Source organism: Rousettus aegyptiacus, unplaced genomic scaffold, assembly GCF_014176215.1.
Source record: "Rousettus aegyptiacus isolate mRouAeg1 unplaced genomic scaffold, mRouAeg1.p scaffold_m13_p_3, whole genome shotgun sequence".
Lineage (NCBI taxonomy): Eukaryota > Metazoa > Chordata > Mammalia > Chiroptera > Pteropodidae > Rousettus > Rousettus aegyptiacus.
In genome coordinates this window covers 157,323,333-157,347,439 of record NW_023416306.1, presented here as the reverse complement: position 1 = coordinate 157,347,439, position 24,107 = coordinate 157,323,333, and the positions used below count along the sequence as shown (strand labels likewise).

At 33.5% G+C, this 24,107-nt stretch overlaps 1 protein-coding gene across 8 annotated transcripts in view; it reads left to right on the top strand.

Annotated features, from left to right (window-relative positions):
* Positions 1 to 24,107, top strand: part of CEP128 (centrosomal protein 128) — a 329,036-nt gene that overhangs the window by 212,137 nt on the left and 92,792 nt on the right. Inside the window, exon 20 of one of the 8 annotated variants that reach the window (XM_016137524.2) lies at positions 18,329 to 20,555. The exons of the other annotated variants lie outside the window; for them this stretch is intronic. Coding sequence (XP_015993010.2) covers positions 18,329 to 18,357 — 29 coding nt within the window. The 3' untranslated portion in view covers positions 18,358 to 20,555. Of the gene's footprint in view, positions 1 to 18,328; positions 20,556 to 24,107 lie in introns of those variants that run through there. 8 annotated transcript variants of the gene reach the window in all.

Sequence of the window (24,107 nt, the reverse complement as noted above, 5' to 3'; positions counted from 1 at the left end):
TTCATGCCTGTTCACTCAATATCCATTCTGCAGCCCATGAATCAAGGAGTAATTTTGACTTATCTCAAGTCTTATTATTTAAGAAATACATATTTTCTAAAAGGCCTTAGCTGCCATAGATAGTGATTCCTCTGATGAATCTGGGCAAAATAAGTGAAAACTCCCTGGAAAGGTGCCATTGAGAAGATTTGTGGTTCATGGGAAGAGGTCAAAAAATGAATGAGTTTGGAGGAAGTTGATTCCAGACTTATGGATGACTTTAAGGGCTTTAAGACTTTAGTGGAGGAAGTAACTGCAGATGTGGTAGAAATAGCAAGAAAACTAGAATTAAAGTGGAGCCTGAAGATGTGATTGAATTGTTGCAATCTCATGATGAAGCTTTAATGGATGAAGAGTTGCTTCTTATGGATGCGCAAAGAAAGTGATTTCTTGAGATGGAATGTACTCCTGGCGAAGATTCTGTGAAGACTGTTGAAATGACAACAAAGGATTTAAAATATCACATAAACAATTCATAAAGCAGCTACAGGGTTTGAGAGAACTGACTCCAATTTTGGAAGAAATTCTACTGTGGGTAAAATGCTAACAAACAGCATTGCATGTTACAGAGATATCATTTCTGAAAGAAAGTAAGAGTCAGTCGGTGTGGCAAACGTCATTGTCTTATTTTAAGAAATTGCCACAAACACCTCAGCTTTCAGCAACCACCACCCTAATGAGTCCGCAGCAATCAACATGGAGGATTACAAAAGGGTTACGACTCACTGAAGGCTCAGATGATGGTTAGCATTTCTAGTGATAAAGTATTTTTAATTAAGATATGTACATTTTTTAGACATAATGCTTTTGCACACTTCCGGACTACAATGTAGTCTAAACATAGCTTTTATATGCACTGGGAAATGAAAAAGTTCACGTGACTTGCTTTATTGCGATATTCACTTTACTGAAGTGGTGTGGAGCTGAACCCACAGTATCTCTGAGGTATGCATGTATGTTTTATCTCCCTCTGCCTTTCTTTTATAACGACACTTGTAGTGACATTCAGGGCCCACCTGGATAATCAAAGATAATTTTCTCATCTCAAAAATCTTTAACACTATTATGCCTGCAAAAACATTACCATATAAGTTTAAGGTAACATTCACAGGTTCTAGACGTTAGGTTTTGATATCTTTTGGGGACACCATTCAGCCTACTATAGAAGAGATGAGCATATTGAACAGTATAGAGACTAAGCTGACAAAAATATGAGACTTCCTATCAGGAAAATTTCCTTCATGTGTTTAGCAAATATGACTTTCTTATTTATTTATTTAAATTAAGAAATTTTTTCAGTTAGAGTTGATATTCAATGGTTAGTTTCAGGTGTACAGCATAGTAGATAGACATTTATATAACTTACAACATGACCCGCCCACACACATAAATCTAGTACTCACCTGACACCATACTTAGTTATTATAATATTACAATACTTATTGTCTTCATGCATTTGGAAAACATTTACTGACTTTCTGGACACTTGTAGTACACAGTGGTACATAAAAGGCAAACACAGCCTTTGACCTCATAGAATTTATTAAAGAGGTGAGAGAGAGGGTAAAGTATGGACAAAAACAGAGAGCCTGTAATATAAGGATTAAAGAGTCACATATTTATTTTTCCAGATCCCTAACTTTCCTGAGATTATTGCTATTTAAGAGTGAAGAGTACAAAGCCCAGAGGGGTTAAAGCCACTCAGCTCAGTGAAGAAGTAGGGAAAGGGGGAATTACAATGTATTTCAGTAACGTACATCTCCACAATTCATCTTGATCCATGAACAGTTACTGAGACACGGTGAACTCCTAAATTGAGAATCATGTTTTGTAGCTTAGGAGACTGTATCTAGGATTAGTGTGTAGGACACATTATAGGAGAGAAACACTGGAGCAGTAGTCTACTAGAGGCGCTAGTCAAGGGTTTGATGGTACATATGTGGTTGGTTACATTTATTCAACAAATATGTATTTGGCCTACTATCCACCAGGCTCTCTGTTGGGAGCTTGTGACAGAATGGCAAACAAAAAGGAGATACTGTCTTTACCTACATGGAATACCATCTAGTTAGGGATATGATACTGTTAATCCAAATATTCCACAAATGGGTATAACAAATACTCTCAGGCCCTGTGGCATCAGAGAGCATGGCACCTCTAAGAAAAGAGAGGGAATGGAAGAGTAGAGTTAGGGGGCATATTAGTTTCCTGTTGATGTTCCCACAAACTTAAGCAGTACAAATTTGTTTCTGTAAGTTTCAATTCTGTAGGTCAGAAGTCCAAAATGGGCGGAAATCGAGATGTTGACAGGGCTGCATTCCATTCTGGAGACTCTAGGGGAGAAAGTGTTTGCTCTTCCAGTTTCTAGATGCTTCCCACGTTCCTTGGCTCATGGCCTCAAGAATGAATTGATTCTCCCTCACATTACATCAAACTGACAACCTTATTTCTGTCCTCACATCTTCTCTCACTTTTCTGCTTCCCTCTTCTATTTTAAGGACTCTTAGGATGATACTGGGTACACCTGGGTAATCTAGGATAATCTCCTTGTCAACTGATTAACAATCTTAATTCCATCTGCAGCCTAATCCTTTCTTGCCATGTAACATAACATATTAATATGTTCATGGGATTAGGATGTGTGCACCGGGGTGAGGGTGGGGTGATTATTCTGTCTCCCACAGGTAGGACAAACCATGCTAAATAAGCATTTAACTTTTATTCCAGCAGCTCTGATAGTCCATTGCTGGGTTTTAGGCAAGCTGGGGCTATATGGTCAGATTTGTGTTTTGTAAGGAACATTCAGCCTAAATTTGGAAAAGAGCTGGGGGCAAAAAAATGGAAATGGAGAGATCATGTGAAGGTTATTCCGGTACTAAAAAAAAAATATATATATAATATTAGCTTGGAGTAGTGGCAAAGGAAATGGTGAGATATAGCTGGTTTTGAGAGAGGGAGTTTAAATCAGAGGGACCCGGTGACAGATTAGAGATAAGCGTGCGTTTTTGACATGCAGAACCGAAATACTGTGCAGTTCAGTGGCAGAGAGAACATTAGAAGAAGAACAGGTTTTGGGGAAAGAACAATGTGTTGTGTTTCTATATTGCCTGGAGGCAACAATAGTAGAAGGGGGGAGGGAAGCATGAAAATAAGACATTTTGGAGTTAAGGTTGGCATGAGTTAAGTGCACATGAAAAACAGGAGGGAGGGACCATATCTTTATGCTATAAAACATAACCTGTAGTTCCAGGGAACTGTGATGTTGAGGAGTAGGGAAAGGAGGGGTATTAGGCTGGGAGATAGCATTCTCAATTATTTGAGTATTAGGAAGCCAATAATTTTCTAATGTCCCAAACACTCATCAATGGTCACTGGCTACTACATATACACAAGGAGTCCCATTCTGTTGGGAGTAATATTATAAAGGTGGAAGACGAAGTCAAAGCCATGAAATACTTTAGAAAACAAGAGGACAAATAGGTCGCACTAACTAATAACATGAAGATGGACTTTTATTATTCAAGAGGTCCTAGAATTAAGCTCCTTTGCTCACTGACAAATCTGCATTACTTAAAACAATGCCTGACACATAGGTAGTCAATAAATGGATAGATTGATTAATTTATTGAAAACATACTATTAGTCATTGTCATTGTATAGCATTGTGTTCTCTGATTGCAGTGATCAGACATTGTGCTTGCCTTCAAACTGTTAAATTTTAGTCTCAGTAACAGTTTTGAAAGTGCAATAACAGTCATGTTTTGGTAGATGATAGTGGAAGGACTTTTTTTTTTTTTTTTTTTTTTTTTTTAGTGGAGTTGAAATTCTGAGGAGGGAAGAGGGGATGCTCAGAGGCAGTGATGATGTCAAATCTTCCTATAATGTACTACACATTATGGACCTATTCAGGGTCCATATCAAAGGGAAATTCAATTAGCAGGTGTCTCATTTATAATTGAGCATAAGCTCCAAGGAGAGCAGTGTAATGAATTTTCATTGACAGACTGAGTAAGTGATCAGAATTGTATGAAATAATGCCAAGAACATTTCTTTAAGGCTATTGAGGGATAGGCATTATAGGTAGCTGGGATGAGAAGACCAAATAAAGGGATTGGTCACAAGGAATCAGCTTCTAAGAAGAGAAGAGATTTAGAAAATAAATTATGAATTTAAAGGGTTAGAAGCTTGGGAACAGGGTCATAGATTAATGGCACACCAAGAATATTAAGATGTGTACAGACCGATAAACCAAGGTTGTAGCTGTGAAACAGAAATAGACAAACAACAACAACAAAAAACGTGAGTAACTTCGTAGGAGAAGATGGAAAGTCTGGGGTAAAAGACAGAGAGAGAGAAAAGGTAACTAAAATTATGAGGCTGGCTTCTTGGAAGTAGACGTTAGGAAGAAATGATGGCCAGGATAAAGGGAGAATGTAGCAATTTAAGTTCTATTTCTAATCTACATATCAAGCTTAACTCACCAATTGAGAAAACATAAAATATTGAAAAGTTGCCCAAAGTCGTCTTTGCTTTCCTTTTCTACTCGTATCTCCATGGAACTTTTATATTGATGTTAGTGCCACATTCAAATCTTTTAAAATAGGCATAACATCCTTGGAGAACATTTTCATTACTTAAAAAAATTCCCACCCAGTAATGCCTTTCAGGAATCTCTGGCATCAAAATCCACAGTGTTCCCAGGAGGAAAATGTTAAGGATTCACTCATTCATGAGAATGTAGTCTGTGTAAAGTAAAAGTTGGCATCATGGATTTCCAGCAAGAAGCCTCGTTTCTCAACAGTGTTTTCTTCGTAAAGCATCCCAAGAAATTTATCTAAAAACACTAAATTAATCATGACTTGCCTAAGCTTAAATTTTGCAGTGCTTGCCATTTCCTACAGGACAAAACCTGTACTCAGCGAGTCATCATGTGGGAGACCCTAGGGACCCACAGTGCCTCATTTTCTGCCCCCTTCATGTGCAGCTCATTGACCATGGGAAATTATATATATTTCAAATATTAAAGCTGACATATCCTGGACATGCATGCCTAGGAAAGATTCCTGGACCCAAGAGGGCTCCACAAGTAGCCTCTGACATTAGGAAATTCGTCATGGTTTAGGGGCTGACACTCAGACTGATGGATTCAGATTACTTTTTTCATACTAAGAGAGCATGCCTCTCATAAGGTGCAGATTTATTTTAACTCAGAACGTAATCATCCATTCAAATGTTTATTGAGGACTGAATTCGAACCCGTTGGTGAGCTAGGCAAAGAAGATGCAATGGCGAATGAGGTAGATCTGATCCCGAACTTCGCAAACCAACAGCCCAGCTGGTGGATGGGAGCGTGTAGTGGAAAGTCCTGCTTGTCTTAGGTGATGGAGCGGGGGTGCAAGAGCCTTGTCCAATTGTTAACCTTGGACGTTTTGTTGAAGGAACTAGAAGAAGTTCAATTTGGCACTAGCATTTGTGAGAGAGAGAAAGAGAAAGAGTGGCAAAGAAGAGGCTGGAGAAGCAGGCAGGGACTAAAACAGGAACAGGAAAGCTTGTGAACCTTGCAAGGAATATTGACTTGACCAAAGCAAGCCCCATCTCCCGACACTTTTTATGCTTTAATCAGGAGAATGATATGAGTAGATTTGTATCTTAATACTGATATGACTTTACAATAAGACTTTTACAATGAAAAGTATTACTATTAACATAGACCTCTCATGCCAATATATATTACCCCTCTGGAGGAAAATCATAAAGGACGCCAATCGTTTTTTAAGGTTAAGAAACATTACATTTTTTAAAAAATGTATAATAACATATGTGATGAGGACTTTCATTCATTCTTAGGGAATATTTATAAACTGGTATAAGAATATTGGAAAATAACTCGGCATTATTTTATAAAGTTCAGTGTATGCTTGCCATATAACTCAGCAATTCCATTCCTAGGCATACACTCAAAGAGAAACTCTAGTGCACCTAATCACAAGATTATTTACATAAATATTCACCATTTGTAGTCACACAAAAATTGAAAATAACTCACATGCCTACTCATAGAAGAATTGAAAAACTGTGGTATATTTGTATAACGAGATACTAAAAAATAGTTAAAATGAATGCATTATACATATCAACTCACCAATGTGTTAGTTTTGAAAGTATAAAGTCAAATGAGAATATCAAGTCACAAAATAATGCATACAGTATAATTATATTTTTATAATGTTAAAAGATAGGAAAATGAAACAATATATTATTTAGAAATATGTACCTATATAGAAAATAATAAAAGACAGTTCCGAATAATAGTGATCGTAGTATCCTGGTTATTTTTCTGTTTTTTTCTGGGTTCATTATTAAGTAATGTGCTTGCTGTTATATTTCCAATGTGTAACTTTATACATTGTAGAAGAAGCTAGTTTTTAAACAGTTTTTAGTCTGAATATTATGGATGAGGGGTCAGAGTGCCGGAGAGCTGAATAACGTATTGGCTAAGAATATGGACTTTGGAGACAGACAAACTTTAGTTCAAATTTTGCCTCTCTTTTTAAATAATTGTGAGATTTTTCAGGCACTTGAGATTACACTAAGAACAGGCAAAAAAACAAAAAACAAAAAAAACAAACCCTATCTTCTTGCAGATTACATTCTGTCTGTTAGAAATAAAGTTTTATGAATTCTCCTTAACATGGTGAGCTCCTTGGAACACAGGCTCTGTGTTTTACTCATTTTTGTATATCTGGCACACAGTAGGTATGTTTATGAAATTGGATTAATGAGAACGTGTATGTAATTGCATTGAATTACATGAATAAATGAACATTGTTATTTTGTATTTCTGTGGAACAAGAGAAATACCAATTGCTCAAGGCTTTGTCAGTCACACTTATAACCTCAAATCAAAGATCTGTCTTGTAGAACTTCACTCATTGATCTTAGTAGTCACTGAACCTGTTATAGAAATTGATATCAGTAGTGTTGTCTTTGAATATGAAGAATAGTTATGGATAAATATTGTTAATAGTATATGAGCACCTTTGTGTCTTTAATTTTTGAATTTTATCTGCTGAGTTTTAGACCATTTTAATTTCAGTAGTAAGTGTACTGTATTTTTCACTTCTCTGAAAAATTTGCATTCTCTTCTTTACATGATCCTAAATATTATTGCTATACATTATAAAAATTGTTATCGATAACTAACAGTTTTCAAAGTTAGATGGCAATGCATTTTTTATATTGTGTTCTGTGTGTGTGTATGTATGTATGTGTATATATGAGTGTGAGTGTGTGGTTATAGAAGTAAAGCAAATATGTATTTTTGGGGGTGAAGAATCCTTAGTGTTCATCATATTCTCAAAGAAGATAATAACCTATTGCTGGAAATTAGGATTTTTAGAAAATGGAGTTATAATAAGTAACAAGAGAATGATAATCTTTGTACATATGTAATCCTGTACATTTCTGACTATTCTTTTAAGTGGAATTAGTGGATCAAAAAAAATGACTGTCAAATCTCTTAGTGCAAAGATCAAAATTATCCTCCAGAAAGTTGGCATTACAGATATTCTTTTACATTTTCCCATAAGTAAAAATAAAAGCCCAAATAAAACATCTTTTGAAAAAATTTTTGACATAAGATTATATCTCTTATAATCTTAATATTACCTTCTATTCACATTATATTAGATTGTACCCTGACAGTGACTTCTTGCGATTCTAGATTATTGCACTTGTTTTTTTTGCATTTAGATTGAATAACTTATTTTCATTTTATCGATCAGTCCTTATAAAATAAAAACTTGCATAGATTCTGCCATGAGAACAAATAATATGAATTTAATAGAAATATTTGTTTATTGGCTTAGGGAGTTGGAGTTTTTCATTATATAATTCAGAAGGAATGCATGTATTATCATAACAAGTCAATTTATATTGTAACTTGTGGTTTTTGTGATGACTCAGTTTCTTACAAAGAGGATTTTGGAGGTGTTTCTTAAGAGTTTCTTTTTCATAAGCTAAAGAATCTCGCATAATGCTAACCATTAAATTGACAACTCATAAGGTATAAAGAAATTCATCTCATTACTAAGTATAAACTCTAAAGCTTACAGAAAATTTAAATATTAAATATTGTCACATCACCGTAATACTTAATCTTGGTAACACGTTTTCAATTCTAGTTGTTTACAAAATTTTATGATTTCTCCAAAATCATTGGTTAGACAATTTACAATGAATTCCTCTGAGCTTATAGAATCTAGATTTTATTTGTAATCTAATACCAAGTAATGGATGTGTCCACCACAGTTTATAAAACTATACGAATTTTAAGAGTTAAAGTTGATGATTTTTATCAGTTTTAAAACCACTGATGTAACTGGTGTTTTTATATTAACCACTGCTAGAGCAATATTGAACAAAGCAGAGACTGTACCTAATAATACAGATTTTTTTTTTTTCTGTTGAGAGGAGGTAATAGTTAATGAAAATATCATCTAGTTTGGGTTTTAAGGATAAAAGAAAAAATAAAATATTCTAAAATTTTATGCTAGCAGACATGTCTTCAGGAATTTACAGTTTTGTTGAATTCATTATGGAATTTCGTGGTTGGGTCAGTGAATAGCAAAACCCATAATTAAAAAATTAAATTCACTCTTAAATGGATTTGTCTACCAAAAACCAACTCAAAAGTTTTGTTACCAGGGTACCTAATTCTTGTGTTGATCTTAGAACTGTAGTAGCTCAGGAATACATGACTGAAAGTTACAGACACTCAGACTAAATAAGTCACTGATAGAAAAGAAAACAAAGGCCAAAAACCTTAAGCTAATTAAAATGAATAAACAATAAAAACCAGATAGAAAAACTTCCTTATAAACCCTAGGTCTAATTAGGCTATATCTTATGTTGAGGTACATTAGTAAGGCTTCTGCTTACATGAAAAGAATTGTACTAGATTCTTTATTGGTGACTAATCTCTAGAATTTTGATTTTTAGTTCCCTAAGACAGAGTCTCTCTACCTTTAAAAAAAAGTTTCTTTTCGATGTGTTTAAGATTACATTTGTCTTTTGAATTTGAGAACACTTTCTCAGAGGAAACTTTTTGTCATTCCATCCATGAAATATAAAAAATATAAATGTAAATATATAAAAACCTCTCTATTTCTCCAAAAAAGGGAAAGGAATTATAATTGACTAAGTGTCCACTCTGTTAGACACTTAGCACACCGTGCATTTAATCTTCCCACAACCTTGCAAGGTACATATACTTATGTGTATGTGACAGATAAGGAAACCAGCCTCAGGAGACATAGCTTGTCAAAGATCATATGACTTGTGTTGCTGATCCAAGGATTAGAACTCGGGCCTCACTAAGTCAAAAACCCAATTCTTTCTATTGTTGCTAAAAAAATAAATAAATAAAAATAAATAAAAGTCTAAGTCCTTTGGAAGGAAAATTGTGAATTGTATGAGTTAGGAATCTTGGTCAAAGTGACATTAAATCTGGCTTAAAAAAAAAAAACTGGCTTAAGCAAAAAAGTGGGGTGGCACTAGAGGATTATATATTATTAGGAACTAATAATACAAGTGTAGTCTAACTATGGCACAAGAAAATTTATTTTTGGCATCCAAAAAAATCTTACTCCATGGACCTATCATTTATATTTAAAGTTTTTATATTTAAAGTTTTCCTATATGTTAATCTCATTCTCAGCCAGGCTCTTTCTAAGTAGTGACAATATGGTGCCAATAGCTGTAAGCTCAAATCTCACCATTTTAGCAAGCAAGGCTTTCCTCTAGTAAAAGTCTTCTTTACTTTTTTCTCATCAGTAGCTCTAGTAAAAGTTCTGGGGCTGATGCTCCTTGTCGTTACTTTACCTGCTCAGGTATGCTACCCTTGAACTATTCCCAGTGGTGGTATTCTCATTGACCAGGCATCAGTCGGTTGTTCAAAGCTAAAACCAGACAATGGGGTTAGCCCTAATAGAACTTTATAAATGTGTATGGGGAAAAGTGGTTGCTGGGCAAAATCTGGGCACTCTCTTTAGGAAAAGGGGAAAATAGATGCTAGAATAGTAGACATTGTTGCTCTATTTTATGTTGAGAATTGAGTCTGTTACATAAAGCCGTGTCAGTTCATGTTTTGAAATTGGTTTAAGTATGTGTAAAGATATTCTCTTTTCTTTAGCTTCTACTGCATGTAATCATTTTTGCCAAGTGCTTTTTCTAATTTGATACTTGATGCTATGTCTAAAGACATGCGATCAAGCTAAAGAGAATGTGTATTATTTTGAAAATACCAGAGGATACTAACAAACTAATAATAATACAAGAGGGTACCTATAGTGTGCCCAAGTATGGGAAAGGAAATCCTTATTGCCAGCACTCACTATTTAGGATAACAGATGCGTTAATCTATGTTTCTAAATAAAATTTGAAGCACATGCCCGTAATCATCTACTTAGTATTCACGTGGAAAGTTCCCTTCGGAGGTTAGTTGGATCTGTCAGACTACCATATGGGTCTGTAACAGTATAAAGTTCTCTGAATTTTCTGCCCTTGCCATCTGAGCTTTTTCACTAGAACACTTACTCCTGAGAATTAAACTGCCTTCAATAGAGCTGTGCTGAAGAGATTTTGAACGTGGTTTAAACACACACACATCCTGAGCAAGGTAAATGTGTTAGGTTACTTGAAAAACTCTTAAGGGAAATCGAATGCAATCTCTTATATGGGACTTTCATTTTATAGCCTGGCGGGGTTATTGCTCTAGTTCTATTATATCTAACACCAAAAGCCTGAGTGAGCAGACACTGTTTTTGACTTTATTAAAGCTTTCTTGAAATGGACTTCAAATTATTTGTTTTAGTATTTTCATTTCTCTCACCTTCTTTTTTCCAAAACTGCTTTTGAACTACATACTTTCTAAATATTTCTCTTAAATACAGTCTAAGTAATCATTTATTTTACTTATATCAGATCTCTATAACAAATGATATTTATGTACTATTCATTCATTAATTTACCCATCCAATGTTAATCAAACCTCTATAATGTTCTGCCAGCAGCTTTATTAATGAGGTCCATACATAGATTAATGTTTCAGGTGATTGACACTTTCTTAAGCATGAATAATTGTTTTAATTATATCTGAGAATCTTTATTTCAACAAAATCCTTACAATGTTTTGTTTCCTCTTAGATTCTTAAGCAAAATATGCTGAGCATTTCTTTAATGACTTGGAGCAATTATTCTTAATCTTGGTGATTTTACTCTAACACAATAATTGTCCTCAGCATCAACCGAGAATATACCATGACTTGCACTCGTCCCATGCTCAAACATTTCCTGTCTCTTTCATTTCTTATTTTGACACATTGCTTCTTCCAGCAATCAGTGCATTCTGTTACCTGCTCCCCAGAATCTCCATGTGCCCAAATGTAATTGACTTCTTTAAATATTCTTTGGCATAAAAAACAAAAAGTCCTCACGGTTTCATGGAATGTAAAAGTCACTATGTTCTGAGAAAAGCTCAGAGGATTTTACTTTCACAGAAAATGTATGCTTTTTTTTTTTGGATGCATAGACTCTGAGGCATCGTTTTTGACTATTCATATCATTCCCCTTGTTTTTCAAACTCATGTGCATGCATGGTAGGGAAAAGGTAAAATGGGATGACTTTGGAGAGAAGATACTGCTTGATTTCATGACTGGACCCTAAAAGTTGAGACCCTTAGGTATTCAGAAAAGTCACGTGGTATTGTGACAATTTATGAAATTGTTTTTATAAATGAGTATTTTCAGTATAAAATTGGAGACATGCCTAACATAAAAGTTCTCAAAAGTTATTCAACAAATGCATCTGTAGGATTCACTTTAGGGAGAGAAAAGTTGCCTGGATTTAGATTGTTTGTGTCTTGATTTCCTAGAAGCTAGAGATTAAACTCAATAAAAATTAAAGTGAAAGGTGCAGGACCAGTTAGTACCTCTTGGGGAAGCAGGAATAATAGTTCCTATACAAGTTTCTTCTTGTTGCTGTAACAAATCACCACAAACTTGTTAGCTTAAAACAATGCATATTTGTTCTCTTACAATTCTAGAAGTCAGAAGTCCAAAATCAGTTTTCAACCGCAGTCTGAAAATATAAATTGGAAAATTCTAGAAATAACAATTCATAAGTTGTAAATTGCACACGATCCTGAGTAGGGCGATGAAATCTTGCACTGTCGTGCTCCATCCTACCTGGGACTTGAGCCATCCCTTTGTCTAATGTATCCACTCTGTATCTACTCCCTGCCCGTTATTTCCGTGTTAGGCTGTCGGAGTATCACAGTGTTGTGTTCAAGTAACTCTTATTTTACTAAATAATGGCTCCAAAGCCACTCACATACCTTTTGTTACAGTACATAATTCTCTTATTTTATTACTAGTTAACTGTTGTTAATCTCTCACTGCACCTAATTTATAAGTTAAATTGATCACAGTTATGTGTATATATAGGAAGAAATATAACATATATAGGGTTCAGTACTATCCATGGTTTCAGGCATCCACTAGAGGTCTTAGAGCATAGCCCCCACAGATAAAGGGGGACTAATGTACCTTAAAAATCACTTCTAGAAGGAAATGATTTTTAAAAAAATGTGTTCCATTTAATGCTAATTAGATTATCAAGCTTTTAGATATTTTTTAAAAATACATATTGCTTCTGGGTATTAAAGATTCAAAGGAATAATAATTGGACCTATTAGATAATCAGTTCCCATCTTCTAGATCACCGGTCTTTGAACCCACTAACCCCTCGAAAATCTAATAAAAACTCTACTCACTCTACAGAAAAAAAAATACACATATAAACAAATATTTATAACTTCAAAAATTGAGAATTCAGGGGACCCCTAAAGACTAGCCATTGATTCTAAGCGGAGATATATAGTTCTCGGATTAAGAATTCCTGCCTTAGATGTGTCCTTTGCTTTGTACTGTTATAAAATATAACTCAAATCATGTGTATCAAATATATATATATATTTTTAAGTTGTAAGATTTTCGTTATATTTTCAAAATGAGTGTTGCTTTCAACCTGCAGGTACATGAATCAAAGGTTACTAGTCTCTAGTGAAACTATTCAAAAAGAAAAGTACTGTGTGATTGTGTATGTACTTTAAATGAATTAACAGCTTTAACTCCATATACCTATGCTTTCAGGTGTTAATCCACATTTCTCATTATGCTCTACAATTCTATTCTTTATACTCCATATGTAATTTTGAAGAATAAGATCAGATGACATAAAATCATTAAACTTTAATTTCAGGGGTTGGCAAATTGAAACCCACAGGACAATTCTGGCTCTGCATTTTTGTGCAGCCTGTGAGATAGAGTAGTTTTTATATTTTAAAAGTCAAAGGCATCTGAAAACTATGAAATTCAAATTTCAAGGTCCATAAATAAAGTTTTACTGGAATATAGCCACATTCATTTGTTTATGCATTTTCTAAGGATGCTTTCCCACTATAATGGCAGAGTCGAGTATTTCAAAAAGAGAACACATAGCCTGCAAACCTAAAATATTCATCTTTTTTTTAATGGAAAAAGTTTATTGACCTCTGCTCTATTTCATTATTGATTTCACCAAATGTTTATTGAGTGCCTCCTATGTGATAAGAGACATGTGACATTCTAGTTTTTAATTCTTCTGCTTCATGACATTGGCAAATATATCTTGTTTTTGATATATAAAATGTGCATGTAAGTTATAACATTTTGTATTCTGGCCAGAGTTGATAAAGCCTGAATCAAACAGACAATGCTTTAAACCTTAATAAATGAGACTGGCAAGGAATAGGACAGCTTAGAGGTCCATTTCAATAAAAAATAAATCTTTTGAAGATACCATCTTTGTCTAAAGGCAAGAACAAACAAACAAAAGATAAAAAAACACACACACACACATACTCAAATACATATACCTATTTTTAGCTGCATAAATAATGCTGTAAACAGCTCCCCAGTCTGTCGCCACATCTGTGTGCACGTGTTTTTCTTTTACCCCCTCGTACCTGTCAGCTTTAATTTTAAAAGCCAGGCAGGCACTTTTATTTCTCTGACTTCTGCCCTTATGCTGCTGCCTTATAAGAAATGAGCAGCTGGGCGGGGGTCGGGGTTTGGGGGGAGAAGGTCAAAGCATGCGCGTATCTGCCCAGGAACGAAATGCAAGCCAAAAGTTATAATCTTTGTCTTCATTCTTGTGGAGATATCGTAATAGTCACTAACAGGAATTATTTTGGAATTAATAAACAGCATACTATAATGTATGAGTCATTTTAAAAAAAAGAAGCATGATTTTCATATGATGTTGAGTGGAAAGAGAAACCTCTTACACATAGCAGAGAGGTTATCAGTGAAAAATACTGAGGTTAGAGATCATTTGAAGTCAAAGAAAAAAAATAGAGGATATTTAGAGCTTGACATTTGAGAAATATGAAAACTAATGAATTTCAAGGAGTAATCTAGAATACAACCTGATTTTAGTCTTTCTGATTTCTTTATATGTTTTAAGCTGGTTAGTATATTATTGTTAGCCTTCAAATAGTTTTATAAGATTTTGCCTGATCTATAGAATTTGTTTTTAATCCCATCTAATATCATCTTTTATTCATTCATCTAATATCATCTCATTCATTCATCTCTTATTCATTCATCCGATGAAACCATCAGTAAAAAAAGGCTCAACTTTTTTGATATATATATATATAACATATATGTATACATATATTTATTATTATTATCATTATTATAATTTATTCCACAAAGAATCTTAGACAAACCAAATAGATAGAGATTTGAGAGGAAAGAGAATATTTATTAAATATTTTTAAACCTGTTTTTATTGGATCGGCTACTTGATTAGTTTAGCCCACTCTTTTGGAAAATGAATACATTGGTAAGTTAATTATTTTCTAGCTAACTAAGCCTTTCTTATTATGTTGGCTTAGCTAAAAATTTCTTTGCCTTCTTACCTTAAAAAAATTCATCATAAACTACTTCAAACACAGTATACACTAATCAAAATGAGGGGAGTTCATGTACCCACAACCCAGATTTAGCAGAAGGTAATATTTTCCCACAGTAGCATGAAAACATCCTCTTTGTATAGTGTTAGGATCCGAAGCATATCCCTTTCCCTTCTCTCAGTCTTCAGTTGTGACTACTTTCCTGAACTTGGTATATGTCATTCTTGTGTGTATATTATACTTTTACTATTTACATATGTATCCAAAGCTTGTAAAAATTTGTCTTACATTTTTCATCCATAAATATTTGGAATTATTGCATCCTATTTCTATTACTTTAATATATTCCTTTGAAACTATTACACATCTCTTTGACTTCAAGTTTACAATGACTCGGTGTTTCTGTCCTCAAAGAAACAAAAAATCCTTAGGTTTCTGTCACCCTCATCATTCACTTTATGATTTTTCTTTATAATTTTTATTTTTTATTAAATTTATTGGAGTGAAATTGATCAATTAAATAACATGGGTTTCAAATATGCTTCAATAAAGCATCACTTGTATTTTGCATTGTGTGTTCACCACCCAAAGTCAAAACTTCCGTCACCATATATTTGACACCATATATTTATCCTTATGTACCTCCTCTCTTTCCCCTTTTCCCTCTGGTAACTGCTAAATTGTTGTCTGTGTCTATGAGTTTTTGTTTCTCTTGTTATTTTATTGTTTTCAGTTTGATATCCCACATATGAGTGAAATCATATGGTTCTCAACTTTTTCTGTCTGACTTATTTTATGTAGTGTGATAATCTCAAGATTATCATTACAAATGGCAGTACTTCATCTTTTCTTGTGCTTGTGTAATAGTGCATTGTATACATGTACCACATCTTTTTCATCATCTGTCGAAGGACGTTTTGGTTATGTTCATTTCTTGGCCACTGTGAATAATACTGTAATGAATATATCGGGAAGAACTCAATAAAAGAGATAAAGAATGAAATAGCGAGCTTAGGAAAAAGAGCTCACTTCATTTTTTAATGTTAGAATTGTCTAGTTTTAGTTCCATATTGTTTTTAAACCTTCTCAAATTAGTTATTGTTGTTAATCACAATACTTATTTAGATTTACCTACATATCTATAATTTTCATTGCTCATCATTTTCCCTAAGGCAGTTCTTTCTTCTGGGCTCAGTTTTCTTGTTACTGAAAAGCATAATTTAATAGTTTTCTTTCAATGAATGGTAAATTCTCTGTCTTAAAAATATTTTTTATATGCCTTCATTATTAAATATTTGTTTCCCCGGGTAGAGAATTCTAGGCTGACAGTTATGTTTTCTCAACATTTAAAAGATATTTTACTATCTTCCAGTTTCTGTTTTGCTGCTCTTACCATAAGCCCAAGTGTAATTTATTTACAGATTAATTGTCTTTTTCATCTCTCTCAGATCTCATTTGCCCATGGTATTCTGAAGTTTTATTAATTTTTTTTTTTTGTATTTTGTGTAGACTTATTTTTGTTTATATACTCTGCTCGGTTCTTTATTTTCAAATTCCAGTTGTAGAAGATTCTTAACCATTATATCTTTTAAAGTTCCTCCTCTCTATTTTATTTTTAGCTAACTACTACAACTTTCATTAGCCACAGGTTGGAATTTCTCATTCTCTCCTTAATATACTTTCACCGCTATTTAATATCTTTTATCTTTTATTGCCTATGTTGCATTCTGTGTAATTTCTTTAGACAGCTCTTCTAGTTTACCAGTTCTTTTTTCACTAGTGACTTATCTAAAACCCATCTATTGAAATTTTAATAGCAATGACTATTATTTTTCATTTCTAAAAGTTCTTGTTTTTATGTTTTTCTATTCCTTTGTATATGTGTGTGTTTCTATGTTTCTTTAAATAAAACTTATTTTATAGGCTCTATCCATTGTTCTGTTAAGTTTTGGGGGTGCCAGTTGTCCCGTTTGTTATTTTTGTAGACTCTTGCTCATGGTAAATATATTCTTGTGTGTTTTTTTTTTTTTGTAATTATTGGCTGCAAGTTGTCTAAATGGGGATTTTGTATTAGGTGGCTTGTGAAAGTTTCCCTGCAGAGCAATCTTATGTTTTCTTCTTCCATGTGCCTCAGAGGAATCCCTAACCCAGGACCAGTTTTTAAATGTTAATTCCTTAGGTGTAGCACTCATATACCATGCAGGCAGTATACACTTTTACTCCAAACCAGTATGTAGCACAGGAGTCCTGTCACACATAATCCTTTTTATCTTCACCCTGAATAAGGGAAAATCATTTTTAGGATCCTTTTTCTGTGAGATGTAGCCATTATGATGAGCAGTGCTAAGCCACATTTGGTCTTTGGACCAGCAGCATCGGTATTCCTTGAGAGCTTGTTAGAGGTGCAAATTCTCAGACCTACTGAGTCTCAATCTCAGGTGGATTGAGGCATTGGGGTAATAAACCCTCCAGAGCATTCTTATGGCCGCCAAAGTTTGGAAAGTATGGTCTTAGAGAGGATTCTAACTTTATGCAGTAATCTCAGTTCTAAGGTCCTGTCTCACTCAGGATAGTCCACGACCTTATTTCCTATCTCTTAACGGGTATTAAAATCCAAAATGCTAGCTGTTAGGGCCCATCTTTAGGTTTGCTAGATCTCCCCCACAGTTTGCCCCCACCTCAACGTCTGTTGCAGCATCAACTTGTTTGTACTACTCAGGTTTTCATGTAACTCAGTGCATCCAGGGACTTCCCTTTATTTCTTGTTCACTAAACTATATATTTTATTCAGAATTCCAGGATGACATAAACCCTAAGAAGATGTTTAACATAGCTAAAGGCAACCTATTGCCAGAAGGCTTTAGCTAAATTGTTTATGTTACATCTTGATATTATCTTGAATGGTGATTATGCATTATATTTTAAATTTGGAAATAAGACATTGAGACCATATGTGTACCCCTAAATTTTCTTTATATTATAATAGATTCTTTGTGATATCTACTTTAGCTACCTGATGACCACAATTTCTTTAAATCTTCACCAAAAAAAAAAAATGGGAATAAAAATTGAACCAAAAATATTGACATAGTATCTTTTGCAGAATAAAAATAAGTGCAAATGTTGAATACTTTCAGTAGTTGCACATTCCAGAGTGGAGTCAAGATGATTCCTCTCAAGAATGCTTACTATGTCTTGAGATATAAGGTAAATGCTTTATACGCATTATATAATTAAATCCTTAGAAATAGTCCATTTCTATTTTATAGGTGGGAAAACTAAGGCACAGAAGGGGTAAGTATCTTGCTCAAATCACATGGCTATTACATGAAGTGGGATTTTGAGTGCATGCACCCCAACTCTAAAGCTGGTGCTTTAACAATATGTCACACTTCTAATTCAACACCAGTAGTCATAATAATTTAAGTAACTACAGTTAGGTCTTCATGATTCAATCTAGTTTCGCCACTCTTTCCTCATTGAGACTTCATATAGTACTTTGTGATGTATAGCAATGTGAATTTGAAACATTCATAACTGATATTGGGTAAGCTAAAGCAAATTTGGGCATCTTACACGACCCTCCAGCTATTTGCTTCTTAAAAATCCCATTAGCATCCATCATCATGGCTCTAAATGTGAACACTTGATTTTTAAAATACTTATACCACAGAAAGAAATCATTTGAATTTGGGTAATTTTGCATAACAGAAAAGTGCAGGTCTTAAATCCATCTTGGAATAGATGCCCAGCTTTGCTAATTCTTAGTCATGAAGGTAAGTTTCTTGCTCACCCTGTTGCCTTCTCTATAAAATGGGGAAAATAATAGCCTGTACATAATTGGGTGAGGATTAAATGAAAAAATGCATGAACACTTTTTAGCATACTGTCTGCAGCACAGAAAGCACTCATAAATTTTAGCTATTATTATTATTATCATTGTCACTATGATGATTCCTATTAAGCATCTTTGCTTTATATTATTGCTGCCACCAAATGAACTATCAGGGAAGTAAAAATGTAATACTGAAATTGAATGCAAATTTTTAAGTTTTGTTAAGTAGTTATTTGAGTCTGGTAGGGACACTGTTCCCATCAGCAAGAATGTAACTGAACAGGCCACAGGAGACCGTCAGCCCTTTCTAAGTGAAGTACATCTATATAGCTAGTCCCATTGGTTAGCAGGTGCTGCTATTGCTTACACAGCCTTTCTGTACTTAAGCTTCTGCTGTTTAGCCTCCCAAGCTGCAGTCTGTTCTTATATAAATTGAGACAATCTGTCTCTCAATTTTGTACACCAGTGGGCCTGTCTGCTGCTGTCACTTCTAAGCAATTGACTCTTGGAGTTGTGCTCTCCATGTCCCTATAGCATTTCTCCTGGCCGCCTTGCTTATAGTCTGCCACCTCCATTCACCCTGGGGCAGATGTGTAGCTCTTCCCTTCTCATCAATCCTTTTGACATGTTCAGTGCTAAGAAGCCAAGTTGCTTAGTAGATTGCCTATCTCTGAGTTTTACTCTCAGAGATCTTCTATGGCTGTCCCGTGTAAATGGCTAGCCCAAAAGGTCATGTGCTGACAAAAGTAATATTTGACAAGCCCTGACTTTTCCCTGGGTTTTAGTGCCAAACTCTATATCGTTGGTTTCCTGGTAAGGTTGTTATTTAACATCGTATTTGTTGAATTGAAAATTTCAATTCTATGCAGCCGCTAGTTTACATGATGATAGAGTTTCTTCATTAGAATTATATTTGATCTTTGTATCCAAAATCTAATTTTTGGATCATAGCATGGGGATGATTTCTTGGAATAATTAATATATTCCAAATTCAAATAATGTCATTTCGTATTATTTGTTATATAATAATCATTGAGGATGCAATTTCAAGTAAGATATGATCTTTCTGGGAGTAGTTGCACAGGGGTACATTCAATGGTGATAACTCATTGAATTGTACATTTGATAACCTTTTCTGTGTGTATTCTATACTTCTTGGTAAAAAAGTTTTTTTAATAAAAGCTATGGTCCGACCTGAAGCAGTTCATTGCCTAGTAGGTGGATTAATGATTTTTAAGTAGTGATGAACACCTATATTACATGAGCAGATTTCTATGGAAGCATGAATAAAAGTCATCTTATACTAGAGATTTACTAGAAAATTCTTAGAGAAGATGTTGTATCTGAGTTTTAACGGTCGAGTAGAAGTTATCTAGGCAAAGAAAGGTATTCCAAAAAGAAGGAACAACATCATGAAAATAAGATCTCATGGAGCAGCCTACCTGGATGGGACAGGCGTGGTTGGAGGTGGGTCATGAAGGCTGAAATTAGGCTATTTGTATTCTGGAATCAGATCTGCAGAGGCCCTGGGTGTTAACCTGACTTGTTTAAGGACAGAACTCATTAAATAGTAATATTTAAGGTTTAGCCATGGGAAGGGGAATTCTCAGAAGACACTGAGAAGGAGTGACGAAAGGATAGGAGAACAGCGTGACACGAGCCAAGGAAAAGGTGGGTCTCCATTATAGCAATGTGCTCATGTGTTGCCTCTTTTTTTTTTTTGCTAATGGGTTCTTTTGCTGTGCAGAAGGTTGATATAATCACTTTTATTTATTTATTTTTATTTCCCTTACTTTCGAGGTCAAATTTGTAAAGTTGTAGGATACAAAATCAATGTACAAAAATTTTTGCTATATACTAGCAAAAAAAAATAAAATACCTTGAAATAAACTTAACAAAATATGTAAAGGACTGATATGCTGAAAAGTATAAAACATTATAAAAAGGAGTTAAAGAAGACACAAAGAAATGAAAAGATATTCCATGTTCATGGATTGGAAGAATGAACATAGTTAAAATGGCCATATTACCCAAAGCAATTACAAAGTTAATGCAATTATCATCAAAATTCCAATGGCATTTTTACAATAAATAGAACAAAAAATTATCAAATTTCTATGGAACCACAAAAGACCTCAAATAGCCAAAGCATCCTGACAAAAAAAAAGAAAAAGAATAAGTCTAGCGATATCACATTTCCTGACTTCAAATTATACTACAAAGTGACAATAATCAAAACAGCATCTTATTGGCAGAATAACAGACATACAGACCAGTAGAACAGAATTGAGAACTCAGAAATAAACCCACATATATGGGGGTAAATAATTTTCAGCAAAGGAGCCAAAAACATACGAAGGAAGAAGGAAAGGAAGAAAGCCTCTTTAATAAATAATGCTAGAAAATTGGAAAGCCACATGCAAAAGAATGAAACATTCTTTTATGTCACCATACATAAAAATTAAAATGGATCAAAGACCTGAATGTACAATTCTTCATAGAAGAAAACATAGGCACTGAACCGATGGCCCTTGGTCTTAGGATTTTATGAGTTTGGAAAATACTTTTTAAAAATGCTTTCTATTTTGTCCAAGTAGTTTAGAGGCAGATTCCAGTAACTGTATATTATTTGTGCTATACATAATTTTGAGATCATGGCCATCATTATCTAGCAGATAGTTTTATTTTTAAGCTTTTAAGGACAGTGTTTCTGCTTTCTCTGATTTTTAAGGATTTTAGAAATCACTTTCAAAATGTAATAGGATCTATTGGATTTTTTCTGGATTCACTTAAATTCAGTGATGTCAACAGTAACTCTGGATATGTTGTTATTTTAATTTTTACTAATATTAATAAGGTATCTAAATTGTACTAGGTCCATTTTTCCTCTTCAGATTAGTTTTGATTACTAGCGTTTTGATAACACCAATTTGCTTTCAGTTTCCAAGACATAGTATTATTAAGTAATATGTACATCCTCAAAGAATATAATTATCCTTTAATTTTTTTAAATTGAAATTCTGGTTAATTTTCAAATGAAAATTTATGGCACTTTTTAAAGTGACTAAGAATTATAATGTTCTGGTCTAGTAAGATCTAATGTAATAAATATCAAGGATACTATAAATAACAAGAGAAGTGATTTGATCAAATTAACATGATCACTCTATTTGTCCATGGTATTCTTAATCTTAAAATTTAAAATTCTTCCTTTTCTTTCTTCGTTGCATATGTATACACAACTGTATATTTTCTTCTTTTACCCTCCCATTCCTTTCACCAAGTCATTTTGAGATTTACAAGATGATTTTAGCATAATTTTATCAGGAACAATACGAGAACTTAAATCCATGAAGAATATGACAAAAGATGCTTTCCATTGTTTCAGGTTATTAACAGGCAGATTATACTTTTGCAGCTTGTACCACATAAAGCAGCAAGATTGTAGCCATTTTTATGCTAACAGGTACATTTACATCTAAGTTTTAAGAACAATAATTACTAATTTCTCTTATACTTAAAATATTTAACATTCTTTAAGGAGTACTTGAAATTAAGCTGTAATTTGATTGAGATGATTTTACTTTGAGAGAACTATTATCTAATGGTATATTAGCATTAAATTGAATTATACATATTGCTCTTTGAGGTACTGTTCACTAGATTTCACTTCTGATCTTAGCCATAATTTATAATGTATAATTAATTCTCGTTCAAAACTAAAATTTACTTTAGATTAAAATTAATCACTTTTTTTTTTATCGGTTACTTGATGCTAGTATCTAGTTCACTTTTTTCCCCCTCAATTCATGGCAATGTAAAGTTTTTAATATTTTCTCTTTTGTCTTTTAATGTTTAATAAAGCTGAATTGAATAATCTAATAATAAAAATGAAAACTGTTTCGTATGGTTCCTAGACTATATAATAGGTTCACAATTAATACTTTATGTTTACCATTGATTCCAAGATTTAAAATTAAAATGATTCATTAGAGGATTTATAGAAAAATATTACTTTGCCACACATTTGCGCACTCCTATTTTCTTATGTATCCTGCCAGGAATAACTAATGTGTATGTAAGTGAATAGTAATACATATTCTTTTTCTGTTCATTTTTACCTAGATGGTAGAAAACTACACACTGTTCAACATTATGCTTTTTACTTAATATTTTTTCAGATCTTTCCATATTAATGTATAATGAAATTCCTCATTCTTTTTAGCAACTGTGCAGACATTCAGTTGTGTGAATATACCATAATTTATTTATTGAGCTTTCCCTCTGACATGAATTTAAGATATTCTCAGCTTTATTGTAACACTGTAGTTGAATAATATGTGTATGTCATTTGCACAAGTAAAAGTATGGCTGTGCGATAGATTTCCAAAAGTAGAAATGGTAAGTCAGAGGATATGTGGAGTGATCATTTTGTTAGTGTTTGAATAATTTTCTTTTATAAGGTTGTGCCAATTATACTCCTATTTGGAATGAATAAAAAGATTTGTTTCTCCATGCATATAACAATATTGTGTTCACACTTTGTTTGTTGAACTAAAGGTTTTGTCTTTATTTTATGAGTAAATATTTGAGGCTCCGGATTGTTGAGAATACCGCATGAATTATAGTTTCTAGTATTCACAACATAATACCACATTTACCAATCTGTGTCACCAACTCTAGGATATATTGTTAGATTCTCACACCTCTTCTGAGTTATCCAAACATAAAACAATGCTAAATCAGTTATAGTAGAAAATGACTACACAGATTACCAGAACAATACTATTCCTAGATATATGCTCAAATACAGAATTTAGTTCCCAATAAGGTTTCATTTCAAATAAATGGGGAAAAGTTTGGTAATTCTATAAATGGCTTTAAGCCAACTAGTTATTTATCTTGGAGGGGGGAATAAAATGATAAAATATAATTCATATCACACTCCTTCCAACAAAATTATTTTCACATGTGTCAAATATATATTAAAAAATAGCAACAGGTGTTATCTTGCTACCTGTCATATGTTTAAAAAAGGAGAGGACTGTGCCTATACATACACACATTGCATATGCACATACAGATGCACTGAGCTACAAATAAAATTTAGAAAATAGTAATAGAGGTTGACCGTAGAGTACCAAAGAGATGGGGAGTCAATATTTGAGTATTGGGTTATAAACTTACATGAATTTAAGATATTCTCAGCTTTA